Below are 22757 nucleotides of genomic sequence, written 5' to 3' on the forward strand. Positions count from 1 at the left end.
ATCCAAAACTTTATAAACCCGAAGCTTTACTTAGGTGCCAGATGATTGTATTTCGAGTCGTTTTTTAGCCCTTGTTGTCATGGTTGCCATGGCGCCCAATCGGCCCCGCAAGACGTGGGTTTTGACTCGGTCCTTGTTCCTGTTGGTATTCCCTGTCCGGTATTGTTCTCGTTTATTTTTGTCCTGTTTAATATCGGTTTCCAGTTTCATTCCCGTCTATTTTTGTCCTCTTCATTTTCCTCTTCAGTTTTTCTTGAACCCATGACAGTTGCATTTCTCACAAGTTTTATTGGAAGAAAGAGAATGGGTTGCGCCCACGATCCAGTGATTGCTGGACACAGGAAGCAGGTCGCTCTGATACTCTGATTGCGCTCCGAACACGGAAGTGGATCTTCTGTGGTGAGCAATGGCGGAGTTGGGGACAGAAAAAAACGGGTCAGTAGCCGGGACAGGAGAGCAAAAACGTGGTCAGGGTCCGAAGCGAGTCGGAAACCGGAACAGGAGAGAAGACTTGGTCGGGGACAAAAAGAGGTCGAAAGCCGGCACTGAAGTGCAGACGTGGTGAGGATCAAAGCTGGTTGAAGCCGGAGACAGACGGGAGCAAAAACTGGACAGGTGGGTGTCAGGGTCGAAAAAGCCTAGTGTTTACTGAGGTTCGCAAACGGACTGACAAAAGGGAACGGACAGGACTGGGTTCAAATACTGACAGGGAGCCAATCAGAATCTGTGGCGGTTGGCGCCAAATGAGCGGACTGTACATCAGTCATCATGACAGGTCTACAGTCGTCATTACTTCATTTATGTGTCATATTTTTTGCTTAGAGTTGAAAAAAAATACTCACAATTCTTCTTTTAGACATTTTATACATATTTTCATATTTTTCTTATTGATGATCTTTTCTATCTGTAGCTATGTGACTATGACAGACACTCATAAATAATAGACATCTTGCAGGATCTACTTCCAGCACTAGCACCTTCACTTTAGAATGACTAATTCAAAGCCTCTGGCATAGAGGTTCGTGATGCGAGAAAATTGAGGAAAAAGAGTAAAAAATATTGATTTTTTTTTTATTCCAAGAATATTCTAAAACATATTAATTAATGATATTGTTTTCAGTTATTCCATGTATAATTTGAATGTGTTTTTTACTATTTTTTAATATGGGACACCAGAAAAAGAGATTGCATAGATACCAGTTGGCTATTTCTACTAATATGCACCGTTTACATCTGTCACGGTTGCCATGGCGCCAAATAGGAGCAAGCTGCGGCTAAATGATAGATTGGCTTCCCTTCTATTTGAGCTCAGTGCTCTCACTCCCCCTTTGTCAGTCCGTCAACAAACCTCTGTACCCGCAAGTCGTGGGTTTTGACTCTGTCCGGTTTCCTGTCAGGTATTGTTCCCGTCTATTTTGTCCTGTTTAATATTGATCTCCAATTTTGTTCCCGTCTAGTTTGTCCCGTTTAATTTTGATATCCAGTTTTGATATCAATCCTGTCTGTCCTGCCCTGTCCAGTATCGCTCCATCTGTCTGATATCTGCTCGAGCAATTGGTATCGATCTCATCGGCCTCTAGATTCCTGTCATTCCACGCCAGACTGTCTTCCGCCCAAAGATCGCCGAATCACTGGTGTTTGAGTTAACGTGCATGACTGCCCCATTTCCCGTAAAATAAAAGCTTGTGTGAGAAACGTCACGCATTTGGGTTCTCATCCTGTTCTTGACAACATCATTGTCACTATCGGCTAATCACTGTGCTGTTCTTTGATCTCTACCTCCTTGTGATCTGATTTCTATAACCTTTGATAGTTTATACACAGAACGTGGTCAGGGAACGGCTTTTCGAACCAATTTGAAATTTTTCATGGACCAAATATTTTTGTACAGTCCTTCCCTGTTCTCCTTGCAAGTTCAAAATCCATCTATGTCTTCTTGCCTTATTTTTAATCTCTTATGAACTATAACCTTATCACCCATCTATAAATAATGGCATCAAGATGATTGCATTGAACTCATGGTCCCTATTCCAGAACTTTCTGTGAGGACCAGAACGGAGACAAGACCCACTTGTGTTACGTTGCCCCAACGATCCGGTAATCGCTGGCCGCTGGAAGCAGGTCGGTCTGACTGAGAAAGTGTGATTTCCGTGGCGAGCGATGGCGGTGTCGGGAACGGAAAACGGGTCAGTAGCCGGGACAGGCGAGCAAAAACGTGGTCTGAGTCAGAAGCAAGTTGTAAGCCAGGAAAAGAGAGTAGACGTGGTCGAAGTCAAAAAAAATGTCGAAAGCCAGGACGGGAGAGTAGACGTGATAAGGACGGGTCGAAGCCGGGGGACAGACAGGAGCAAAAAACAGGTTGGATTCAGTGTCGAAAAAAAGGTTGGCCTAGTGTACACTGAGGTTCGCAGACGGACTGACAACAGGTGACGGAAAGGAGTGGGTTTAAATAGGGACAGGGAGCCAATCAGAGTCCGAGGCATCGCATCGGTAATCATGAAACTTTGACCTGTATGAGTAATTATAGCCGTTTGTCATTTTTTAACCACTGCAAGGTATTTTTTGTTTTATCTTTAGACAAAAATGAATTGGAGTTCTTACATGGATGCGTTCAACTTCTTTATCTTTTTGATTGTTTTTAAATGTGTTTAGAACAAATGACATTTGCTGTTGCTAAAATCCGTTTAAGGACTATGATTTATGCAGCCATATATGAAAATGAATTATTGTTACACAGAGTGTGCCTTTAAATGATTAAAAAATGCTTTTATCGCAAAATAAAACTACATGGAAATGGGAAATAAGCATGCAAGATGATCAGAAGTATTTCATTAAAAAGTCCCTGAACTATCAACATAATTGAATGAAACTAAACAAAAACAAAAAAACTGGTTTGCATAAAAAAAGGCTCCAGACTACTTTTTAAAAAGTCACAAATAAGATAAAACGGGTAAATTGATTCATGCACAGACCACGGAATGGAGTTTTTGATTTGGTGTTCATCTTTCAGTTATTACGAGTAGACTACAAAGGTTTGCTTGAATTATTGAAAGCTTGATTGCAAAGAAAGGAGAAGGCTATGTCAGGAATCATAACAGGATCAGGACCCAAACGCGTGACGTTCTCACACAAGCCTTTTTTTTTTTTACGGGGAATGAGTCACGCACGTTCGGCAGCGGTCCGACGTGGAAAGACAGGAAGCCAGAGACCGAGGAAATCGATTCCAATTCCCTGAGATGATATCGGACAGATGGGATCGATACCGGACAGGACAGGACAGACAGGAAAGATAATGAAACAGGATATCGAAAATAAACAGGAGAAACTAGACGGGAACAAAAACTGGAGAACATAATAAACAGGACAAAAACAGACTGAAACAAAACTGGAAACCGATATCAACTAGCACAACATAAACGGGAACAATGCCGGACAGGAAAACAGGACCGAGTCGGAACCTACGTCGTGCGGGGCAGAGGTTCGATGACTGACTGACAAAGCAACAGAGAGCGCACTGAGCTTAAAAAGACGGAAAGCCAATCCGTTAATGAGTCGCAGCTGGCGCCACACGGGCAGGGCCAATTGGGCAACTTGGCAACCGTGACAGGTTACATCTATGGTATCGATCTAAGTACAATTTAATGACTAGCATCATACCTAATCTGACAGAACCTGTAAAGCTTTTCTTGCTAACAAATGTAAAGGGTTTCAAAAGCGCTATAAATTTGGACATCCTTCATGAAGACTGGATTTCAGCATGTGTAATATACCATTTATGTAAGGACACGTAAAATAGTCAATGTCAGGCGACACATCTGCATAAACCGCCTCATTTCCTGCTTTGTCCTTCACCTTGTCAGTCAGTCTGTAAAGTGTATCACAACCTGACCGGCTCAATGTAAGACTTTTGAAAACTGGAATTGAACTAGTTTGCTGTAATTTCACTGCAGATGCGGTTGGACCAATTATGTTTAAGTAATAGTGACCAGTATTATGTTTACGTTACATCGGTAACAGTAACCAGTAAACAGGGATGGGTAGGGTTACTTTAACTGGTACTTTCAATTACTTTTGGATTACTCCAATACCAAATATGCCAATAAAAGACAAAATAAACTATTAATATCGTTTGGAGTTTGGGGTTTGCACAGTGTTCGAAACTCGCCTTTTCTTATGTTTACCCTTTTCAGGCTACACTAACAAAAAACATAAGAACAGGCATGGAATCCTTTCCCACCCCTCCTACCGCGTCCCCCGACCCCACATCTTACTTTCTATTGTGTTGCAAATCCCAGGACTGTGGTACAATCAGGGTTGGGTAGGGTTACTTTAACTGGATTACTTTCAATTAATTTTGGATTAATCCAATACCAAATATGCTAATAAAAGACAAAAGAAACTAAATATGAATAAAATGACTAAATTTTGTGCAGGCTTGGGGAGTAACGGAATACATGGAACGGCAAAAATGATGTTGGCAAGCTGTTTGGATTTATTTTCATTTTGTTTCTGTCGCATTTGATGTTAGTTTTGCCGGAGATCATAGAGATCAAAGCCAGGAGTGAAAGCTTACCACGTGTTGTGAGTCATAATTGTATTCATAATAACACAACCTTACAATAAGATAAGTTAGCAGTTAGCTATCAGATTACGGTACACTGAAATTACATCATTTTTAGTATGTCATTTTAAAGAGACAGGGCGTATCATTTAGCACTTCCTGGTGGTAAACAAAAAACATCATTTGAAAAAACAAATTCAATATTCATTTAAATCACAGGTGTCAAACAGGCGGCCCGCGGGCCAAATCAGGCCCGCTAAGGGATTGAATCCGGCCCGCGAGACAACACTCAGAGAAGCGCAAGAGAAAAACAAAGTGCAAGTTGAAATATGACAACTTGGTGTTGCCAAAGCCAGGTGCCTCGAACAAAGACAGGTGTTCAAAGACCTCTCTCCCACCCCTTTTTTCCCACTCTGTCTCTGTCTCATTCACTTTCTGTGTCTCTCTTTTTTTCTTCCTTTGTTGCTCTTTGTCTCTTTTCTCTCTCTGTGCCTTTTAACCTCTTTTGCTCTAACTTCCTTTTTTTCTTTTCTCTCTTTTCTCTTTCTCTCTTCATACCCTTTGCACTTTCCTTTCTCTTTTCTCTCCCGTCTTTCTATTTCTTTTTGGATTTCTTTCTTCCTCTCCCTTTCTTTTCCCCCTCTCTTACGACTTTTTATCTCTTGTTTCTCACGCTCTCTCCCTCTCTTTGTCCCGCCCTCTCTCCTTTTCCCTCCCTCTTTCTCTTATTTCTTTATCTCTTTTTCTTTCTCTTTAATCTACTAGTCCGGCCCCCGACAGATTGTTTGTTCTATCGTGTGGCCCCCGAGTTCAAATGAGATTGACACCCCTGATTTAAATGATAAGCAAAATTAAATCGACTGTGATGTCAAAATGAATCGCGCCCACGATCCGGTGTTGGCTGGGCACGGGAAGAAAGTCGCTTTTGTACTAAAAAAATGACTACATTTTGTGCAGGCTTGGGGAGTAACGGAATACATGGAACGGCAAAAATGATGTCGGCAAGCTGTTTGGATTTATTTTCATTTTGTTTCTGTCACATTTTATGTTAGTTTTGCCGGAGATCAAAGAGATCAAAGCCAGGAGAGAAAGCTTACCACGTGTTGTGAGTCATCATTGTATTCATATTTAGTTTATTTTGTCTTTTATTAGCATATTTGGTATTAGAGTAATCCAAAAGTAATTGAAAGTAGTCCAGTTAAAGTAACCCTACCCAACCCTGTAAAAAGTTCATATTGCGAAGTGATTGGAGTTAGGCAAGGCAGCCTCTTTGTGTAGAGAACAGCTTGTGGTGTTGGCGATAATGGCTCGAATCCACATGTGGTGATGGAATGATACAGAAAAGCCTTCCTCCCCCGCCAAGCAAAACCTCAACTGACTTTGCCGGGCTACATATAGCATGATCACGTGTTTGCCGCAATGTATTTCCTTTATGTGATATGTGGATTCAATCCAATTCAGGGAGTACGTTTTCAGTCAGGTAAGATTGAATTCCAAATAAAATGGATAAATGGTTTCTGCGGATTTTTTTGAAAACGATCACAATTTTAGCAATTATTTCGAAAATAACAGTAAATAGCCTGAAAATGGCTGTTTTTACACCAACCAAGTATAAATGCTTCAACTTCTTATTGACCACTTGGATCATTTTTAAACCGACTTGATTTAAAAAGCTGGGTTACTTTTCTATTTAAGCGTTTTCTTCATTATTCAACACCCAAAATCCTGAATTGAGACACAACACAGATGCTGCCCAATTTATGAACGAGATAGAGATGAACCAGTAGTCGACTGGGGATAATAGATCGTGGCCGCCCAAGTGCAGTTCATTTTGGTCAGAAATTAGTGTAAAAAATATCCATACAAGCATACTCTTTGCAAACTTGTTAAGAAATTATACTTACATAAACTATTGATTTGCAGGTAAATAAAATTAAACAGTAATTCAAATAATGTTTTCACATAAAGTTGTTTATGACATCGGGAACTATGTAAGTGATGCCACAAAGTAGTTGATACTGTTATCTCTCATTAATTGCCGATAATATGGACCTGAAATCTCCCTGCGGACATTCTTAAAGTAGCTCCCGCTTGAACCATTAGTCGACTGGGGATAATGGATCGTGGCCGCACAAGTGCAGTTCATTTTGGGCAGAAATAAGTGTAAAAAAGATCTATACAAGCATACTCTTTGCAAACTTGTTAAGCAATTAAACTTACATAAACTATTGATTTGCAGGTAAATTAAATTAAACAGTAATTAAAATAATGTTTTCACATAAAGTTTTTTTTTGACATTGGGTACTATGTAAGTGATGCCACAAAGTAGTTGATACTGTTATCTTTCATTTATTGCCAATAATATGGACCTGAAATCTCGCTGCGGACATTCTTAAAGTAGCTCCCGCTCGAACCATTAGTCGACTGGGGATAATGGATCATGGCTGCGCAAGTGCAGTTCATTTTGAGCAGAAATAAGTGTAAAAAAGATCTATACAAGCATACTCTTTGCAAACTTGTTAAGAAATTACACTTACATAAACTATTGATTTGCAGGTAAATAAAATTAAACAGTAATTCAAAAAATGTTTTCACATAAAGTTGTTTATGACATCGGGTACTATGTAAGTGATGCCACAAAGTTATATTTCATTTATTGCCGGTAATATGGACCTGAAATCTCCCTGCGGACATTCTTAAAGTAGCTCCCTCTTGAACCTTTAGTCGACTGGGGATAATGGATCGTGGCCGCACAAGTGCAGTTCATTTTGGGCAAAAATAAGTGTAAAAAAGATCTATACAAGGATACTCTTTGCAAACTTGTTAAGAAATGATACTTACATAAACTATTGATTTGCAAATAAATACAATTAAACAGTAATTCAAAAAATGTTTTCACATAAGGTTGTTTATGACATCGGGTACTATGTAAGTGATGCCACAAAGTAGTTGATACTGTTATATTTCATTTATTGCCGGTAATATGGACCTGAAATATCCCTGCGGACATTCTTAAAGTAGCCCTCGCTCGAACCATTAGTCGACTGAGGATAATGGATCGTGGCCGCACAAGTGCAGTTCATTTTGGGCATAAATAAGTGTAAACAAGATCTATACAAGCGTACTCTTTGCAAACTTGTTAAGAAATGATACTTACATAAACTATTGATTTGCAAATAAATACAATTAAACAGTAATTCAAATAATGTTTTCACATAAAGTTGTTTATGACATCGGGAACTATGTAAGTGATGCCACAAAGTAGTTGATACTGTTATCTCTCATTAATTGCCGATAATATGGACCTGAAATCTCCCTGCGGAAATTCTTAAAGTGGCTCCCGCTCGAACCATTAGTCGACTGGGGATAATGGATCATGGCTGCGCAAGTGCAGTTCATTTTGAGCAGAAATAAGTGTAAAAAAGATCTATACAAGCATACTCTTTGCAAACTTTTAAGAAATGATACTTGCATAAACTATTGATTTGCAAATAAATAAAATTAATCAGTAGTTCAAATAATGTTTTCACATAAAGTTGTTTATGACATCGGGTACCCGGAAAAAGCTGCACACAATACAAAATCTATTCTTCCAGCAATGTCCGGATATTTTTCGACATCCCCCCAAAAATGTTCGTATCTACCGTTTTACGTAAGTCGAATGGTCATAAGCATGTCATTATGGTTGAATTTTCTTGGATAATGCGCACCTATAATTTTGGAAAAAAATTATACATCTTGTTTCAATTTTTCTATGGTTAAACTAAGCATTGTAAGGGACAAACGTCGGTGAATATATGCAGCCACGATTAAAGTAATTTATTGACTACGTAAATTACAAACACAATGCCAAATTAAGTCGGATTTATCCCCAAGGAGTTGTTTCCCTCCTTGTGCTTTTTGTTGTTATGTTTATTGATATCTTTCAAGATATCTTTCAGTTTTCCTTTTTCTCTAACATTCTTCTCTGGTACCATGAATACAAAAAGTGTAATAACGAGAAACAATTGAATGTTTTTTCGTCAGTCTTTTGTATCACTGGTGGCCGCGACACAGGTTTGATTCCTGTTGCATCCAATATATAGCAATTTTAGTTATTTTTTGGGTTAAAACAGTAAGCGTTATACATGGAATATGACAATAAAAAATGGTTCCTCAAAATATAGTTTGGAAGAATCACAGGGTATATTTTTGACTTATTGTCTGATGCCCACAATAAAATTCTAGGCATCCACCATATCGGTGGCAAACTACAAACCGTACATCCTTGAGAAATCGGTGGAACTGTCACGTCCAAAACAAAGGGTAGACCCAATCGTGTAACGTTTCTCACAAGTTTATTGAGATAGAAAGAGGAAGGGCAGCGCCCGCGATCCGGTCCTTGCTAGACGCGGGAAGCAAGTCGCTCTCGCAATCGGAACGTTATCCGAATACGGAAGTGGATCTTCCGTAGCGGGAGCTGGCGGTGTCACGGACGGAAAAACTGGTCGATAGCCGCGACAGGAGAGCAAAAACGTGGTCGGGGTTAGAAGTGGGTCGTAAGCCGGGACGGGAGAGCAGACGTAGTCGGGATGAAAGACGGGTCGTAAGTCGGGACGGGAGAGCAGACGGGGATGGGATAAAAACAGGTCGTAGCCGCAGGCAAACGGGAGCAGAAACGGGACAGGCGGGAGTCAGGGTCGAAAAAAAGCTTGCTTTATACAAACAGAGGTTCGCAGACAGACTGACAACAGGGGATTGACAAGACTGAGTTTAAGGAGGGACAGGGAGCCAATCAGAGCCCGCAGCGGCTGGCGCCAAATGAGCGGGCCAGGTGATTCAAATCGGTAATCATGACAGGAACTTTAACATCCAAAACAAAATCAGTGTATTGAGAGTTATGGTAGAAAAAAGATTATCTAGCAATAGAAAATGACTGTAGCCTTGAGATGAATGTTCAGCAAAATCAATTGAAACATTTCTCAACTTCTGAAAGTTGATGTCAGCGGTGCTGTTCTTAGACTAACAGAAGGATTGCTTGTGTTTCTCTTGTCGAGTCACTTCTAAAGTAGTCACAGTGTTTGACTTATGACTAATTGTATAATTGGACTTTGCGTTTTAGGTATGAAGTTTTCTGAATGTCTGTGCTATACTCTGAAGATTGAAATCACCAAGAAGTGTAAATGATTCAGATTCAGATTCAGATTCAGATCTACTTTATTGTCATTCTAGTACACGTGTATACAGAACGAAATGTCGATGGATCTGACTCCCACAGTTTCCCTCAGTGTCCTTCAGTGTACAGATATAAATAAAGCTGTATTGTGTTATTTACCATAGTGCCGATAGTGCAAGAAGAGACGCTAACCAGATGTGCAAGATGGGCAGTCAGGTTAACAAGTCAGGTACACAGTACCATTATATTGTAAACAATAACACTGTAAGTAATAACACTGTAAGTAACAATAGTGCAGAGATCAAATGTGCAAGGAGTGGCAAGCTATAAAAAAACTGCCACTAGTGCAAAAGTCAAATTTCTAGCATTTGTTATTGTCACGACCAGAATGGAAACGGGACCCAATTGCGTAAAGTTTACCACAAGTTTTATTGAAAGAGAGAGGAAGGGCTGCTCTCTGTACGCGGGAAGCAAGTCACTCTCGCAATCGGATTGTGATCGGAATACGGAAGTGGAACTTCCGTAGCGGGCGATGGCGGTGTCAGGGACGGAAAAACGGGTCAATAGCCGGGACAGGTGAGCAAAATTGTGGTCTGGGTCAGAAACGGGTCGTAAGCCAGGACGGGTGAGCAGACGTAGTCGGGATCAAAAATGGGTCTTAAGCCGGGACGGGAAAGCAGACGTGGTCGGGATCAAAAACAGGTAGTAGCTGGAGACAAACGGGAAGAGGTGAATCCAATCGGTATTCATGACAGTTATCACAATTATTACTCATAACCAGGGTTGGGTAGGGTTACTTTTACTGAATTACTTTCAATTACTTTTGGATTACTCCAATACCAAATATGCTAATAAAAGACAAAATAAACTAAATATGAATAAAATGACTCAATTTTGTGCAGGCTTGGGGAGTAACGGAATACATGGATCGGCAAAAATGATGTTGGCAAGCTGTTTGGATTTATTTTCATTTTGTTTCAGTCGCATTTTATGTTAGTTTTGCCGGAGATCAAAGAGATCAAAGCCAGGAGAGAAAGCTTACCACGTGTTTTGAGTCATGATTTTGTTCATATTTGGTTTATTTTGTCTTTTGTTAGCACATTTGGTATTGGAGTAATCCAAAAGTAATTGAAAGTAATCCAGTTAAAGTAACCCTACCCAACCCTACTCATAACACACCGCTTGGCTATTCCCTTTCTTTCCATCACAGACCATAAACATGCAGCAATGCCTTGTTCCTGTTCTTCAAAACTCTAATTTGGATGGTTTAGCAGTGAGCAATTATAAGCAGATAAACTAAAGTTCCATTTCAGTGCTCATGCTCTCCTGCTGGAGAGTGAAGTTATTTTTTTTTGTTCCTTCCCCATTATTATTCTGTCTGGTCTCGGGCTTCACCACGGTACTCAGACAACATTTTTTAAAAGTCTTGGAGGCATCTGAGACTGCGGACAAATCTCTGTGTTTGTTCTTTTGGATGGACCTGAATACTAAATTTGTTTGTGATAAGATAACTTTCTCACTGATGGTTATTGTTACCAGGAAACTGAATTGCAATGTATTGAAATAGGATATATTTGAGAAAATACACAAATTAAGAGTGTTCACATTGTCATTTTTATAAATGATAATGCTTATTTCTTGTACACTCAACTGACTTTTGTTCTTTTAATTTTTTTACCATGAGGTGTTGATAAGGTTCAGTCTGATCTAATATCGGACGTCTGCAAAGGAGGATGCACGGAACGCCAGTTCCTTATTTTGATTAGTACACTTTACCTGTGTTTGTTGTTTTGACTACTATGCACTATTAACATAATTGTCATAGTCTGCTAATCATGTTGCAGTTCTTTGATACCACACCCTTTAGTGTCACGACCAGAACGGAATTAGGACCAAATTGCATAACGTTGACCACAAGTGTTATTGATAGGAAGAGGAAGGGCAGCGCTCGTGATCCGGTGCTCGCTGGACGCAGGAAGCAAGTCGATCACAAAATCGAATCTTGATCCGAATACGGAAGAGGATATTCCGTATCAGGAGATGGCGGTGTCAGGGACGAAAAAACAGGTGGATAGCCGGGTCAGGAGAGCAAAAATGTGGTCGGGATCAAAAACGGGTCGTAGGCCGGGACAGGAGAGCAGACGTGGTCGGAATCAAAAACAGGTCATTTTGGGGCGGCAGTAGCTCAGTAAAGCGCTTGTCTTGGGATCAAGAGGTCGCACGTTCGATTCCCGGGTTATATGTCGAAGTGTCCTTGGGCAAAACACTGAATCCCTAATGCCCCTGATAAGCAGAGAGTTGCCTTGCATGGCTGACACTGCTATCAGTATGTGAGTGTGTGTGAATGGGTAAGCCTACTTTACATCAGTCTTGTTCAGGGAACGGCAACAAGTGACTCCATAGTGGTTCCCTGGCACTTTTTCAAAAATGTTTGATAATGGAAAATTATATGATTTTTGTGGGAAAAAAAAACATGATCCAAACATTCTTAACCTTTTTTCAATGACTATAGATATATACTTGTCACGGTTTCCTGTTGCCCTCAATTGGCCCCGCCCATTTGGTGCCAGCTGCGGCTCGTTGCCTGATTGGCTTCCCTCCTATTTAAGCTCAGTGCTCTCACTCAACCTTTGTCGGTCCGACAACAAACCTCTGCACCCGAAAGACGTGTATTTTGACTCTGTCCGGTATCCTGCTCGTGTATCCTGGAGGTGAAGCGGTTGTCTTGGGATCAAGAGGTCGCACTTTCGATTCCCGGGTTATATGTCGAAGTGTCCTTGGGCAGAACACTGAATCCCTAATGCCCCTGATAAGCAGAGAGTTGCCTTGCATGGCTCACACTGCTATCGGTATGTGAGTGTGTGTGTGAATGGGTAAGTGTGAAGTACATTGTAAAGCGCTTTAGAAGGTCTTTATTCAGTGAGATTTACATTTACTTTGTCCACACCGCTTTTACATACTGAGTATTATTGTTCAAATTATGAATGTATGATCCTTGTTTAAAATGTATTTAGTAAGGTAATAAACCACAACTGTCTTGCTGTCCATCCACAATAATCACCTTATTTTAGCTGTGCCAGGTCTCAAGGACAACATTGACTGAGAAATGGTGAGGAGGTCAATTTGATTTTGAGGGTCACAATTGGATTCCGTGGTGAGACATAATGACTTTCAAGGTTGTTGATGCCGTTGAATAGCTCAGTTGGAGCTGTCTTAATGTGGTTGAGGCGTATTGCTGTCATCCGAGGCAAGATCACAAACATCCCATTGTTTGCTTGCCGGGGTCTTTATTCTCCCACACTACGGAAGGAATAGGCGCTTTAATCCTGGTGACGTTCTCTCAGTGGAGCAACCGGAGAAGGGCGACAATATTTTCAGTTGTTGGGTCTAAAGCGACCACTGAAGTGTGGGAGGGCTAAAAAAATATTGGCTAACTGTAGAAGAAAATACACCAGGCAGAGACTTAAGTTTTTAAACCAGTTACAACCGGGGTGCTGAGGTCTTTCCATACTCTCTTAGTCAATCTCCGTCCGTATCAGTGTTTTATTGAAATCGCAAGACATGGAGACAAAGACAAAAGGCCTTCACCTTGAAAAAAAGACAGAAAGACATCAAACTGATTGAAAATACACACCTTGATCAAATACGTTTAAGCCTACTTGACATCAGTCTAGTTCGGGGGTCGGCAACAAGTGACTCCATAGTGGTTCCCTGGCACTTTTTCAATAATGTTTGATAATGGAAAATCATATGATTTTTGTGGGAAGAAAAACCATGATACAAACATTCTTAACCTTTTTTCAATGACTATTGATATATACTTTTAACGGTTGCCCATTACCCTCAAGTTTGGCGCCAGCTGCGGTTGTTGCCTGATTGGCTTCCCTCCTATTTAAGCTCAGTGCTCTCATTCACCCTTTTTCAGTCTGTCAACGAACCTCCGCACCCACAAGACGTGTATTTTGTCTCTGTACGGTATCCTGCTTGTGTATCGTGTCCGGTATCGATCCTACAAATGTATTCAAAACTATGACAACTGGAACCAGAAGAGCAGCCCACATCTTAGAACTGGATGACCTGGCCCTTTCTCTTCTCGTCACCGCCCAACTCAAAGTGCTTGCATCGCTTGATGGCTAGCATTCTCTTGGATCGGCAATTGGCCTCCATGCACTCGAGCCTCAGCACAATTTTCTTGGTTGTCTTAGCCTTTTTACGGAAGGTAGGCTTAGTTTGACCACCATAGCCACTTTGCTTCCTGTCGTATCTCCTCTTACCCTGAGCATAGAGGGAATTGTTGCCCTTCTTGACTTGACTTTATGGGCTTGATGCTTCTTGCACTTTTTGCAGTAGGTCCTGCGGGTCTTCGGGACGTTCACCATGTTTGCGTCCCGATGCAGAGCAAAAGATCTGTCCTGTCCGGTATCGATCCTGTCCGTCCAGTATCAGCTCATGTATCTGGTATCGATGCCGTCTGTCCCGTCCTGTCTGATATCTTGCGCCAGTCTCCAGTATACGGTGTTGATCCCGTCTGTCCGGTATATATATATATATATATATATATATATATATATATATATACAGGAGCCATATTACCCTACTGGGCGGTGGGTAGAGTCAATAACACCGGTAAACCTGTCGTTTTGAGTCATTGGTCAACCAAACCCTTGGGGGGGTTACAACCCCTAATGCCGAGCACAAAGCAGGGACGCAACGGTTACCGATATTACAAGTATTAGGTATGACTCGGCCAAGTCTCGAACCTTCTAGTCTCAGGGCGGGCGCTCACGTTCCTGACTATTTCTGGGAGATTGAGACAGAGGAGGGGATTCCCAACCCCCTGCTCAACCCAACTAAATGTGTTTGTTATTTACCCATTTCTGTATGTTTCCTTGGTGCTGAAAGTATTGACTGTGTAAAGTGTCTTTTTACATTTGGAAGTGGGATTCCAAGAAGGCTCAGAGTAATCAATGGTATGTTTGGCTTTGAGTATTCAAATAATAATCTTTATTTTCTCTCATTGTCTACTGCTCCGCACTTTCCGTTTTTTCTATCTTTCCAAGGGTAAATCGGTTCTGTGATGTTACATAGAAAAGACGCGTTTAACACCGCCTCTAGAAATGTCACTTCTGCTCTCTACAACATGACTAGATAAGATCTCAAAATAGATTCACTCAATTAAGAGTGTTATTATTTCCAGTGTTGCATGACAGTGTCCGTTATGAGTTTAATAACCAAAGTGTTCATTTGCAGGTGCCACAGGGGATGCACAGGCAGGCGCCCAACCCTCGGTGCAGGGCACCCTGCCGCACTTCATTCAGGAGCCAGAGGACGCCTACATCGTCAAGAGCAATCCCATTAAACTGCGCTGTCGAGCCACACCTGCTTTGCAGATCTTTTTTAAATGCAACGGCGAATGGGTTCACCAAAATGAACACTTCTCCCATGAGTATAAAGACCTCGGCACCGGTAAGATTGAGCTGTGCTACCTTATTACCTTATTGGAATTATGTATACAGCAGTGTCTAGTACGCATGACAAAAAGTTACCGGACACCGATATTTTTCACAACTTGAAACACAATAAGACGGCTCATCGCAAAAAAAACATTGTTGCAAAGTATTAAGGATTAATAATCAGAATATATAACAGAACAACACTTTAAAATTAAGTTTATTATAAATCTACTTATAATATTCATTGCATGTATATGATATCGCTGTTTTTCATCTGCCATCAGTATGTACCTGTATTTACTCATCTTCATTCATGCAATGTTTGCGTATCGTCGTTTGCCACAAGCCACATGAACTCCTCTTTTCATGATGCTTTCAATGTACGTTTACGTTTTGTGGCGTCATCAATTATGTTAGCTACTTTTGAATCTTTATTTTGGGGCTGAGGTTTTGGCTTGATTCCTAACCACTTATGCATTTTTCTTGTCTTCTCTGTGTGTCTACTTTGCGAAATTATTTGCAAATGAATGACCTTATAACGCTCCGGAATGTCAGGAAGCACAAAGTTATTCGATGCAGGTTTCTTAATCGGCTGCCGAGTATGCAAATTGCCAAAAGAACCAAAATTCCGAAATGTCCAAACCGAACCAAGATTTCGAAATCTTGAAAAAGTTGTCGGCCACCCGGGCGGAGACGTTTTGTAAGTTGTACGCTCGACGTAAAAGATGCATGCCCCAGGCATCCGGGCAGACTTTTATCAGACACTGACAGTACATTGGTACCTGTTCGTACCTCTAAACACCAATATTTTGGTCTAGAAGTTTTATTTTCAACAAAAATATTGCTTGCTGAATGAAAATCCAGTTCACCAGCAGTCCCAGAGGCACAGGCCGTAAACCGTTTACCGGCAGGATTAGCTCGGACAGTTTGCGTATGCAAACTATGACATGTAAAAGAAAAATTGCTGTAACAGTTAAGTAAAGTTACAGTCACTTTAATTTTAAGCGTACAGTTAGTGCTTACATATCAACAGTCTCTTGATCTCGTACCTGCCAAACCTTTGCCAATTGCTCTCCTTATTAATAATTGCAAATTATCTTTATAAAGCGATAGTAAAGCTTTCAAAGTTAACTATTTTTTCACAGCAAGACAGACTAGGGATTTCAATATGAAAAAAAAAATGCTTAACTTTTGACTTTTTACAAACATTGATATTGGTATTTTTGCCTGGTATCAATGTTTTTTTTCCCCCTTTTTTGTACCACTGGGACTCGGATGTTTAGTTGTGTTCTTAGGGATGGGCTGGGCACCCGTATGATGCAGCAGGGGTAAACCAGTGAAAGCCCTGCTGTTGAACAGTGTGTTGTGTCACCCTGACCCGAGTGAAATGGCCGCTTTCTTGTGTCCCATTTCATCTGGAGGTACGAAAGCATGACCAACTTGGGTGCCGAGGTGCTTAACTTGTTTGGGTGTTTGGGCGTCTGGGTTGGCCATGGTCTAAAAATTTTTGTCTGTTTTTTCCTCGTTTTTCTCTTTTTATTTTCTTTGTTTTTGTATGTGTTTGTCTTGCTGTCGGTCACCCCTCTCGAGGGTTATGACCAGGGTAGGTGTCTTTTGTAGTGTATGCCAACTTGATCACTCACGAAAACTTTGACCCAAAGCTAAATGCAGAAATGAATGAAACAAATGAATAGAAAATAATAATAAAGAATTATTTAGTTAAAGAAATATATGCAAAATGTATATATATTTTTGTTACTTATTACTCTTTTCAAAACGCTGTGTTTCTCAAGCCTTGACTTTTGAGCCCACTCATTGTTTGTTGAGTCATGTGGAAAAAAATCTGCCTCTTCAGTATGCAATTCAACTGAAGCCCTCTTTCATCACCTCAGTGTGGCTCAGCCTCCACTATTGATATTAAACATTTAATTCAGCCCTCCGAGATCAAATTCAAATTTCAATTTAATTAGCTGTGTCTTTACTGAAAGTAAAATCTACTTTTAAATGTGCTTTGGTTACAAATGCCTAAAGTTTGAAGGCATTCCATTTGAAGAACTTAAATTATACTTACATAAACTATTGATTTGCAGGTGAATAAAATTAAAAAGTCATTCAAATCATGTTTTTCATAAAATTGTTTATGACATCGGGTACTGTTTAAGTGATGCCACAAAATAGTTGATACTGTTATCCCTCATTTATTGACTGTAATATGGACCTGAAACCTCCCTGCGGAAATTCTTAAAGTAGCTCCCGCTTGAACCAATAGTCGACCGGGGATAATGGATCGTGGCCGCACAAGTGCAGTTCATTTTGGGCAGTAATACGTGTAAAAAACAGCTGTAGTCACGACTTTTAGCAATAGTCAAGTAAGGATAATGCATCACAGCGCTAATCATGCCAAACATGTACTTTGGCATTTCCCTGATGACAGCAATATGGTACTGGGGATAGTGGGTCGCAGCCGTACAAGTGCATTCCATTTTAGGCGGAAACAATGCAAAAAAGATTGTGAAGATTGCTGCTAGGCCTGACAAAAGTATGCTCTACCAGTCTCCACTCGCAGCAATATGCAATCAGGGATAATGAATCAAAGCAGCATGACTTGAGTTCACTTTTTGGTGGAAGCTAACTTGTCTCTGGCCATAGATATTTTTGAAAATGTCTAGAACACACATTTAGAAATGTATGTTTATTTGATAGTATACAGACGCTGCCCTATTTATGAACGAACGTTTCGGACGATCGTTCGTAAGTTGAATTTGTTCGTAAGTTGCTTCAGTGCTATATTTTGTTTAGGATATATGTTTAAGGTTTATATAAATACGTTTAAGGCTTGATTGAGTAACCTGTATTTTTTTTGTACTCAGAAATAAACATTTAATAAAATAATATGCTCTATAAAGATTAAAAAAAAAAAGTTAAGTTGAACTTACTTTTGGAAGATGAGCTTCAAAAGTTAGGTGACTTGTGGTAGAAAGTGGGCGAAAACAAGCAATCCATCCATTTCCTTAATCACATCAAGCTTTCTTATTCCACTTTCATTTAAATAAAGCGTCTTGCCTCTTCTTTACACTTTACTCCTACCATATTGAATGCATGCACGAGATATTAAACAATAAAAATGTCAAAGTTCTTAGCACGCTGGAGATACAGTATAGAATGTTTACACACGAACTAGGAATAGGAAGCAGATTTCTTCTTCGTGGTGGCTGCTGGGTGACCTCTCACAGTGCCAAACATGGGTAGTGGTGGAAAGAAGCACTACAGCAATGTCGTGCACATAATACAAAATCTAACTCACAGCAATATCCGGATGTTTTTCAACATCCCGGAAAATGTTTGTATCTACCATTTTACGTAAGTCGAATGGTCGTAAGTAGGGGAGGGTCTGTATTTTTGTTTTGCTTATTATCGAAATCAGTACCATTTCTTGTATGTGACCTAAAATGACACTGTGTAATACTTGACTGTTAGATGTCAATGTATTGAGTGGTGCAACGGGACACAATTGCTACAAAGCTTAAGGAAAAATACAAACTACAGAGAATCAAAGTGACCAAAGCGTACCATTTTCGTTCTCATTTTTTGGCTGTACCCTTGGCAGCAAGATGACGGACAATCGTGTCAGCTCCCTGTTGGTGAGCCTCATGATATGTAAAATAATACATATTTCGAGACTATGATTGCCAGCATTAAAAAAAAGCATGCTTATATGCAGTGTTCCCTCTAAGCTGCGTGCGTGCGCAATTGCGCACTGCTCTCACATTCTCGGCGCACAAGAAAATCTAGCCAGCGCACAAAAATGAGGGCTCAAAATTACTAATTAAGAAGCGACTCAAGTCAAAGTTGCAGTGCATGAAGGTAAAAATACACGGCTTCCCCTGATGTTGTGTCCTAAATGCAGTATTTTGAAGTCGAACGAAGTTGAGTAAAGTTAGTAGAGTATGTCGAGAACCAGCTCCTTCGGCTCGGCACACCAAAAAGGAACCGGCTCTTTCCGGTCCTAAACGGCTCTTCAGGTTGTTTTTGCTTCTTTTATGCCAACATGACCAAATATTAAGTAAAATTATGCACAACATGACTTAAAGGAAGGGGGAATAGAACAAAAAAGAAAAAAATACCAAAATGAAAAAGTAGTGAAAAGCTAAGAAAAAAAGGAAGAGAAAAAAAGAAGGAAACATTTAGAAAAAAAGCCAGAAAAAAAGAAAAGAAAGAAATGTAGGAGAAAAGTAAATAGAGAACAAAAAGATAAAAAGTAACAGCTTGGAAAAAATAAACACAATGAGATTTTTTTAAAGGAATTTTAAAAAAAAGTAAAAAAAACACAGAAAAAAGAATAAAGAGTTTGTGTTGCATTCAAATAATTTCCAATTATATCAAGTGAATCTTGTTGCCAACATTGTACTTCCACTAAAACATGTGATTAAGTACAGTTCTGTATCTTACAACCGACTAAATAAGCCCCCAAAAATGTTAATATTATGCGACAAAATATATCAGGAAATAAAAAAAAATGGATATCTTGTGAAATAATTGTAAGAACAAATGACATTTGTCGGCCGTACAACCTTTGCAATAGTACATGAGTCAATTCATTCAAATGAGAAAAATCATTTTGCATTGCTGGAAACTCAGCAAAATGTTACTTGATGTCAAGTTTTGGACATGTTTGATAATTAATTATCTTGCCACACGTGGGATTATGGTTGCTCACCGTTGTTTCAAGCGTCGCTCACCGACTTTGTGTGAACGCTCAGACCCGTGGAAAAATAGAGGGAACATTGCTTGTATGTATACTTTCATATTTTTCAAATAAATATTATTATTTTTACAATTAGGAGGCACAAAACAATACATAATGTCCTTCTAAGTATGTTTACACCCCGCTAGGTCGCTAAAAATACCCACGGGGCTTTCACTTGTTTACCTACCTCTTCCATTCTTAAAATAAAAAAAGTGATAAAGGACTTTACCTCCCTCCTCGCCAGAAAACACTTAAGTGCCCGTGGCAAATTGATGTTGTTTGAGATTTGCTTGTTATCATCAGGCCCAAGTGGACTTGCAATTTAAGCAACCGGCGGATGTCCTCACTGTACAATCTCCCTGGTATCACCCCCTTCTCCCCCCCCTCTATCAGTAGTCAACACAAGACCTCAGATAAGGACGGTCTAAACTGCAACACTTTGTTTTAACTTAGTAACAGTCAGCAACATCGTGTATTGGATTCGTCCGGCTAATCAGAGTCGGGGATCAGCAACGAATTGGAATGTTATTGATTTGAACATGGGCTTTCAATGCTAACACGGGCTCCTGATAGCATCTTTTATTTACCAACTACCTTGATGACTCACGGACTACTGATAAAGTAGACAATGTCCTTGAGTTCCAATACTGTGCAATCCAGCAAGTGAACAGATACATTCTTCTAATCTATCCGCATCTATAATCAGAAAGACGCTGATGGAATGGCTGCCATTCAAAAGGTTGGCCGGCCGTGTGAATAGGAGAATGAGTCATTCGGAGGACTCTAACACTAACCCGACGTACACATGGTGTGCTATGGCCAAGCTGAAAAGACACCTATCATGAAGAAAGTGTGAATCCCTGAAAAAAAATAATAAAGATCTTGTAAGCCTACCTATGCAACATACAATAATGGATTTTCCATCATAAAACGAGGCTGATCTATTCTCAGCTAGCTTACCATATTAATAACATTTCGTGCATACTCAATATTGCTAGACGAGGGGGACAGTATAGCTGTCTGACAATGGTGAAATATAATAGTTAGGATATTAAGAGGATGGTAGTCTTATTACTCTGTCATTTGATATTAAAATAACAATACCCCGACTGAGACTAAGGATAAACGCAATGGCTTTTTGAAACCTAAAATATGTTTCATATATTCAGATTCAGATATACTTCATTGTCATTCTTGTACGCGTGTATACTGAACGAAATATCGATACATCTGACCCGCACAGTTTCCTTGAATGTACAAATATAAATAAAATGTTGTATTGAGTTGGAGTATTGAAGTACTAATAATATACTAAATAATCTGGCATGTTTATGGAGTGTACTCCCCAAATCCATTCAATGCGTGGACTGAGCAATTCGGGAAAATGCACTGGACTGTGTGCACTGTAAAATCAAACATCCAGTTCGATCCACCATTTCTGTTTGTCCCTCACCCCCCTCATCACCCCCCCTCCGGAGGAAGCAGAGCCTATTTACAACAAAGACAACAAAGACAGTTAAAATATGTTATTTGTTCCTTTATCTCTTTGTTTCATTATCCTCACTGTAAAATGTGGAACTGGAGTCGTCCATTTTCGTTGTTATGATATATCCCATGTTGTAACAATGACAATAAAGGCATATTCTATTCTATTATATTCTAGTCTATTCTATAATTATAGCTTTGTGTAGTATTATACAGTAGTGCAAAGAGTGCAAGAGGAGCACCAAAACAGATGTGCAAAATGGGCAGTCAGATAAACAAGTCACTATACAATAACAATAACAAAATATCTGTTTGATATTTCATCAATGAAACAAGGGTCAGTAACCTTTTCGGAGTGCCACTTTTAAATGTCCTTGTAAATCAGTGTGCCACACCAAGATTAATGACTGGCACAACATTTTTTTTGTATCCAACAGAGCGGTCATTTTACACCAGTCCGAATACACAACATGGATATAGATTGAAATTGTATAACTGACCAATTTATCTTCCACTATTCTTGTTTATAAACAAACTAAAAAATGGCTGTGAGCAACATGTGGAAAGGACTGTAGAAATCAACTATTCTTCATCAACAATGAACTCCAATCAAAATCAAGTGATATGGACAGCTAGCATACCATTCTACCATTCATCCATAAAATATTATTTTAAAAACTGTCAAAACTTGAAACACACACACACACACACATACCTTTAATATATTCGCCATTTGTAAATGGTTTTCTGTGCTTTGCCAAACTGAGCAATGTGATAGCTTGCTTCAGTGGTGGCGTTTAAAGCAGTTACAAATGTTTTCAGGGTCTGTGTCCGTACCTGGACACAAGGCGTTTTAATGTCCTCACCTTTCCAGACTCGTCCTTGAATTCATGTTCATGTTTTGTCTTTTAATGACGCTTAACACTTGCGAGGTACAATGCTCTCGAGGCATAATGCACAAACAGCACAGTCATTTTTTGCACAAAGCCTCAGTCATCTGTCCACGCTGGCTGAAAAGAACAAAATGTTTTCGCCACAGGAGCTGTTGAGATTTGTTCAATTTTCGCACGGGTGTTTTTGTGGGTTGGTTAAAACACAAATCTTTCCTCCTCTGTGAGGCGTGGTGCAGACACGCTCACACACGGAGCAGAGGAGTGGGGGTGCTACCGTAAAGCCTCTTAATAACACAGCGCAAAGCTGAAAATGTCTGAATTTCACCTAAAAATGCACATGAAAAAAAAAAATCATGATTATTTTGCCGTGCGCTTGCATGCCACTAGTTAACCCATAGGTTGCCGACCCCTGATCTAAAATGTTCTGAAATGAAAATTAATGCAGTTTAAATAAAATATTTTG

General features: G+C 39.9%; 1 protein-coding gene and 1 pseudogene across 1 annotated transcript in view; one reads left to right on the forward strand and one right to left on the reverse strand.

The window, feature by feature from the left end:
* Positions 1-22757, forward strand: part of unc5db (unc-5 netrin receptor Db) — a 338470-nt gene that overhangs the window by 124716 nt on the left and 190997 nt on the right. Inside the window, exon 2 of the mRNA XM_088336872.1 lies at positions 14967-15182. Coding sequence (XP_088192998.1) covers positions 14967-15182 — 216 coding nt within the window. The remainder of the gene's footprint in view (positions 1-14966; positions 15183-22757) is intronic.
* LOC148366438 (large ribosomal subunit protein eL42-like) lies at positions 13753-14114 on the reverse strand (annotated as a pseudogene).

Source organism: Urocampus carinirostris, chromosome 5 (genome assembly GCF_059441175.1).
Source record: "Urocampus carinirostris isolate Australia breed hairy pipefish chromosome 5, RoL_Ucar_1.0, whole genome shotgun sequence".
Lineage (NCBI taxonomy): Eukaryota > Metazoa > Chordata > Actinopteri > Syngnathiformes > Syngnathidae > Urocampus > Urocampus carinirostris.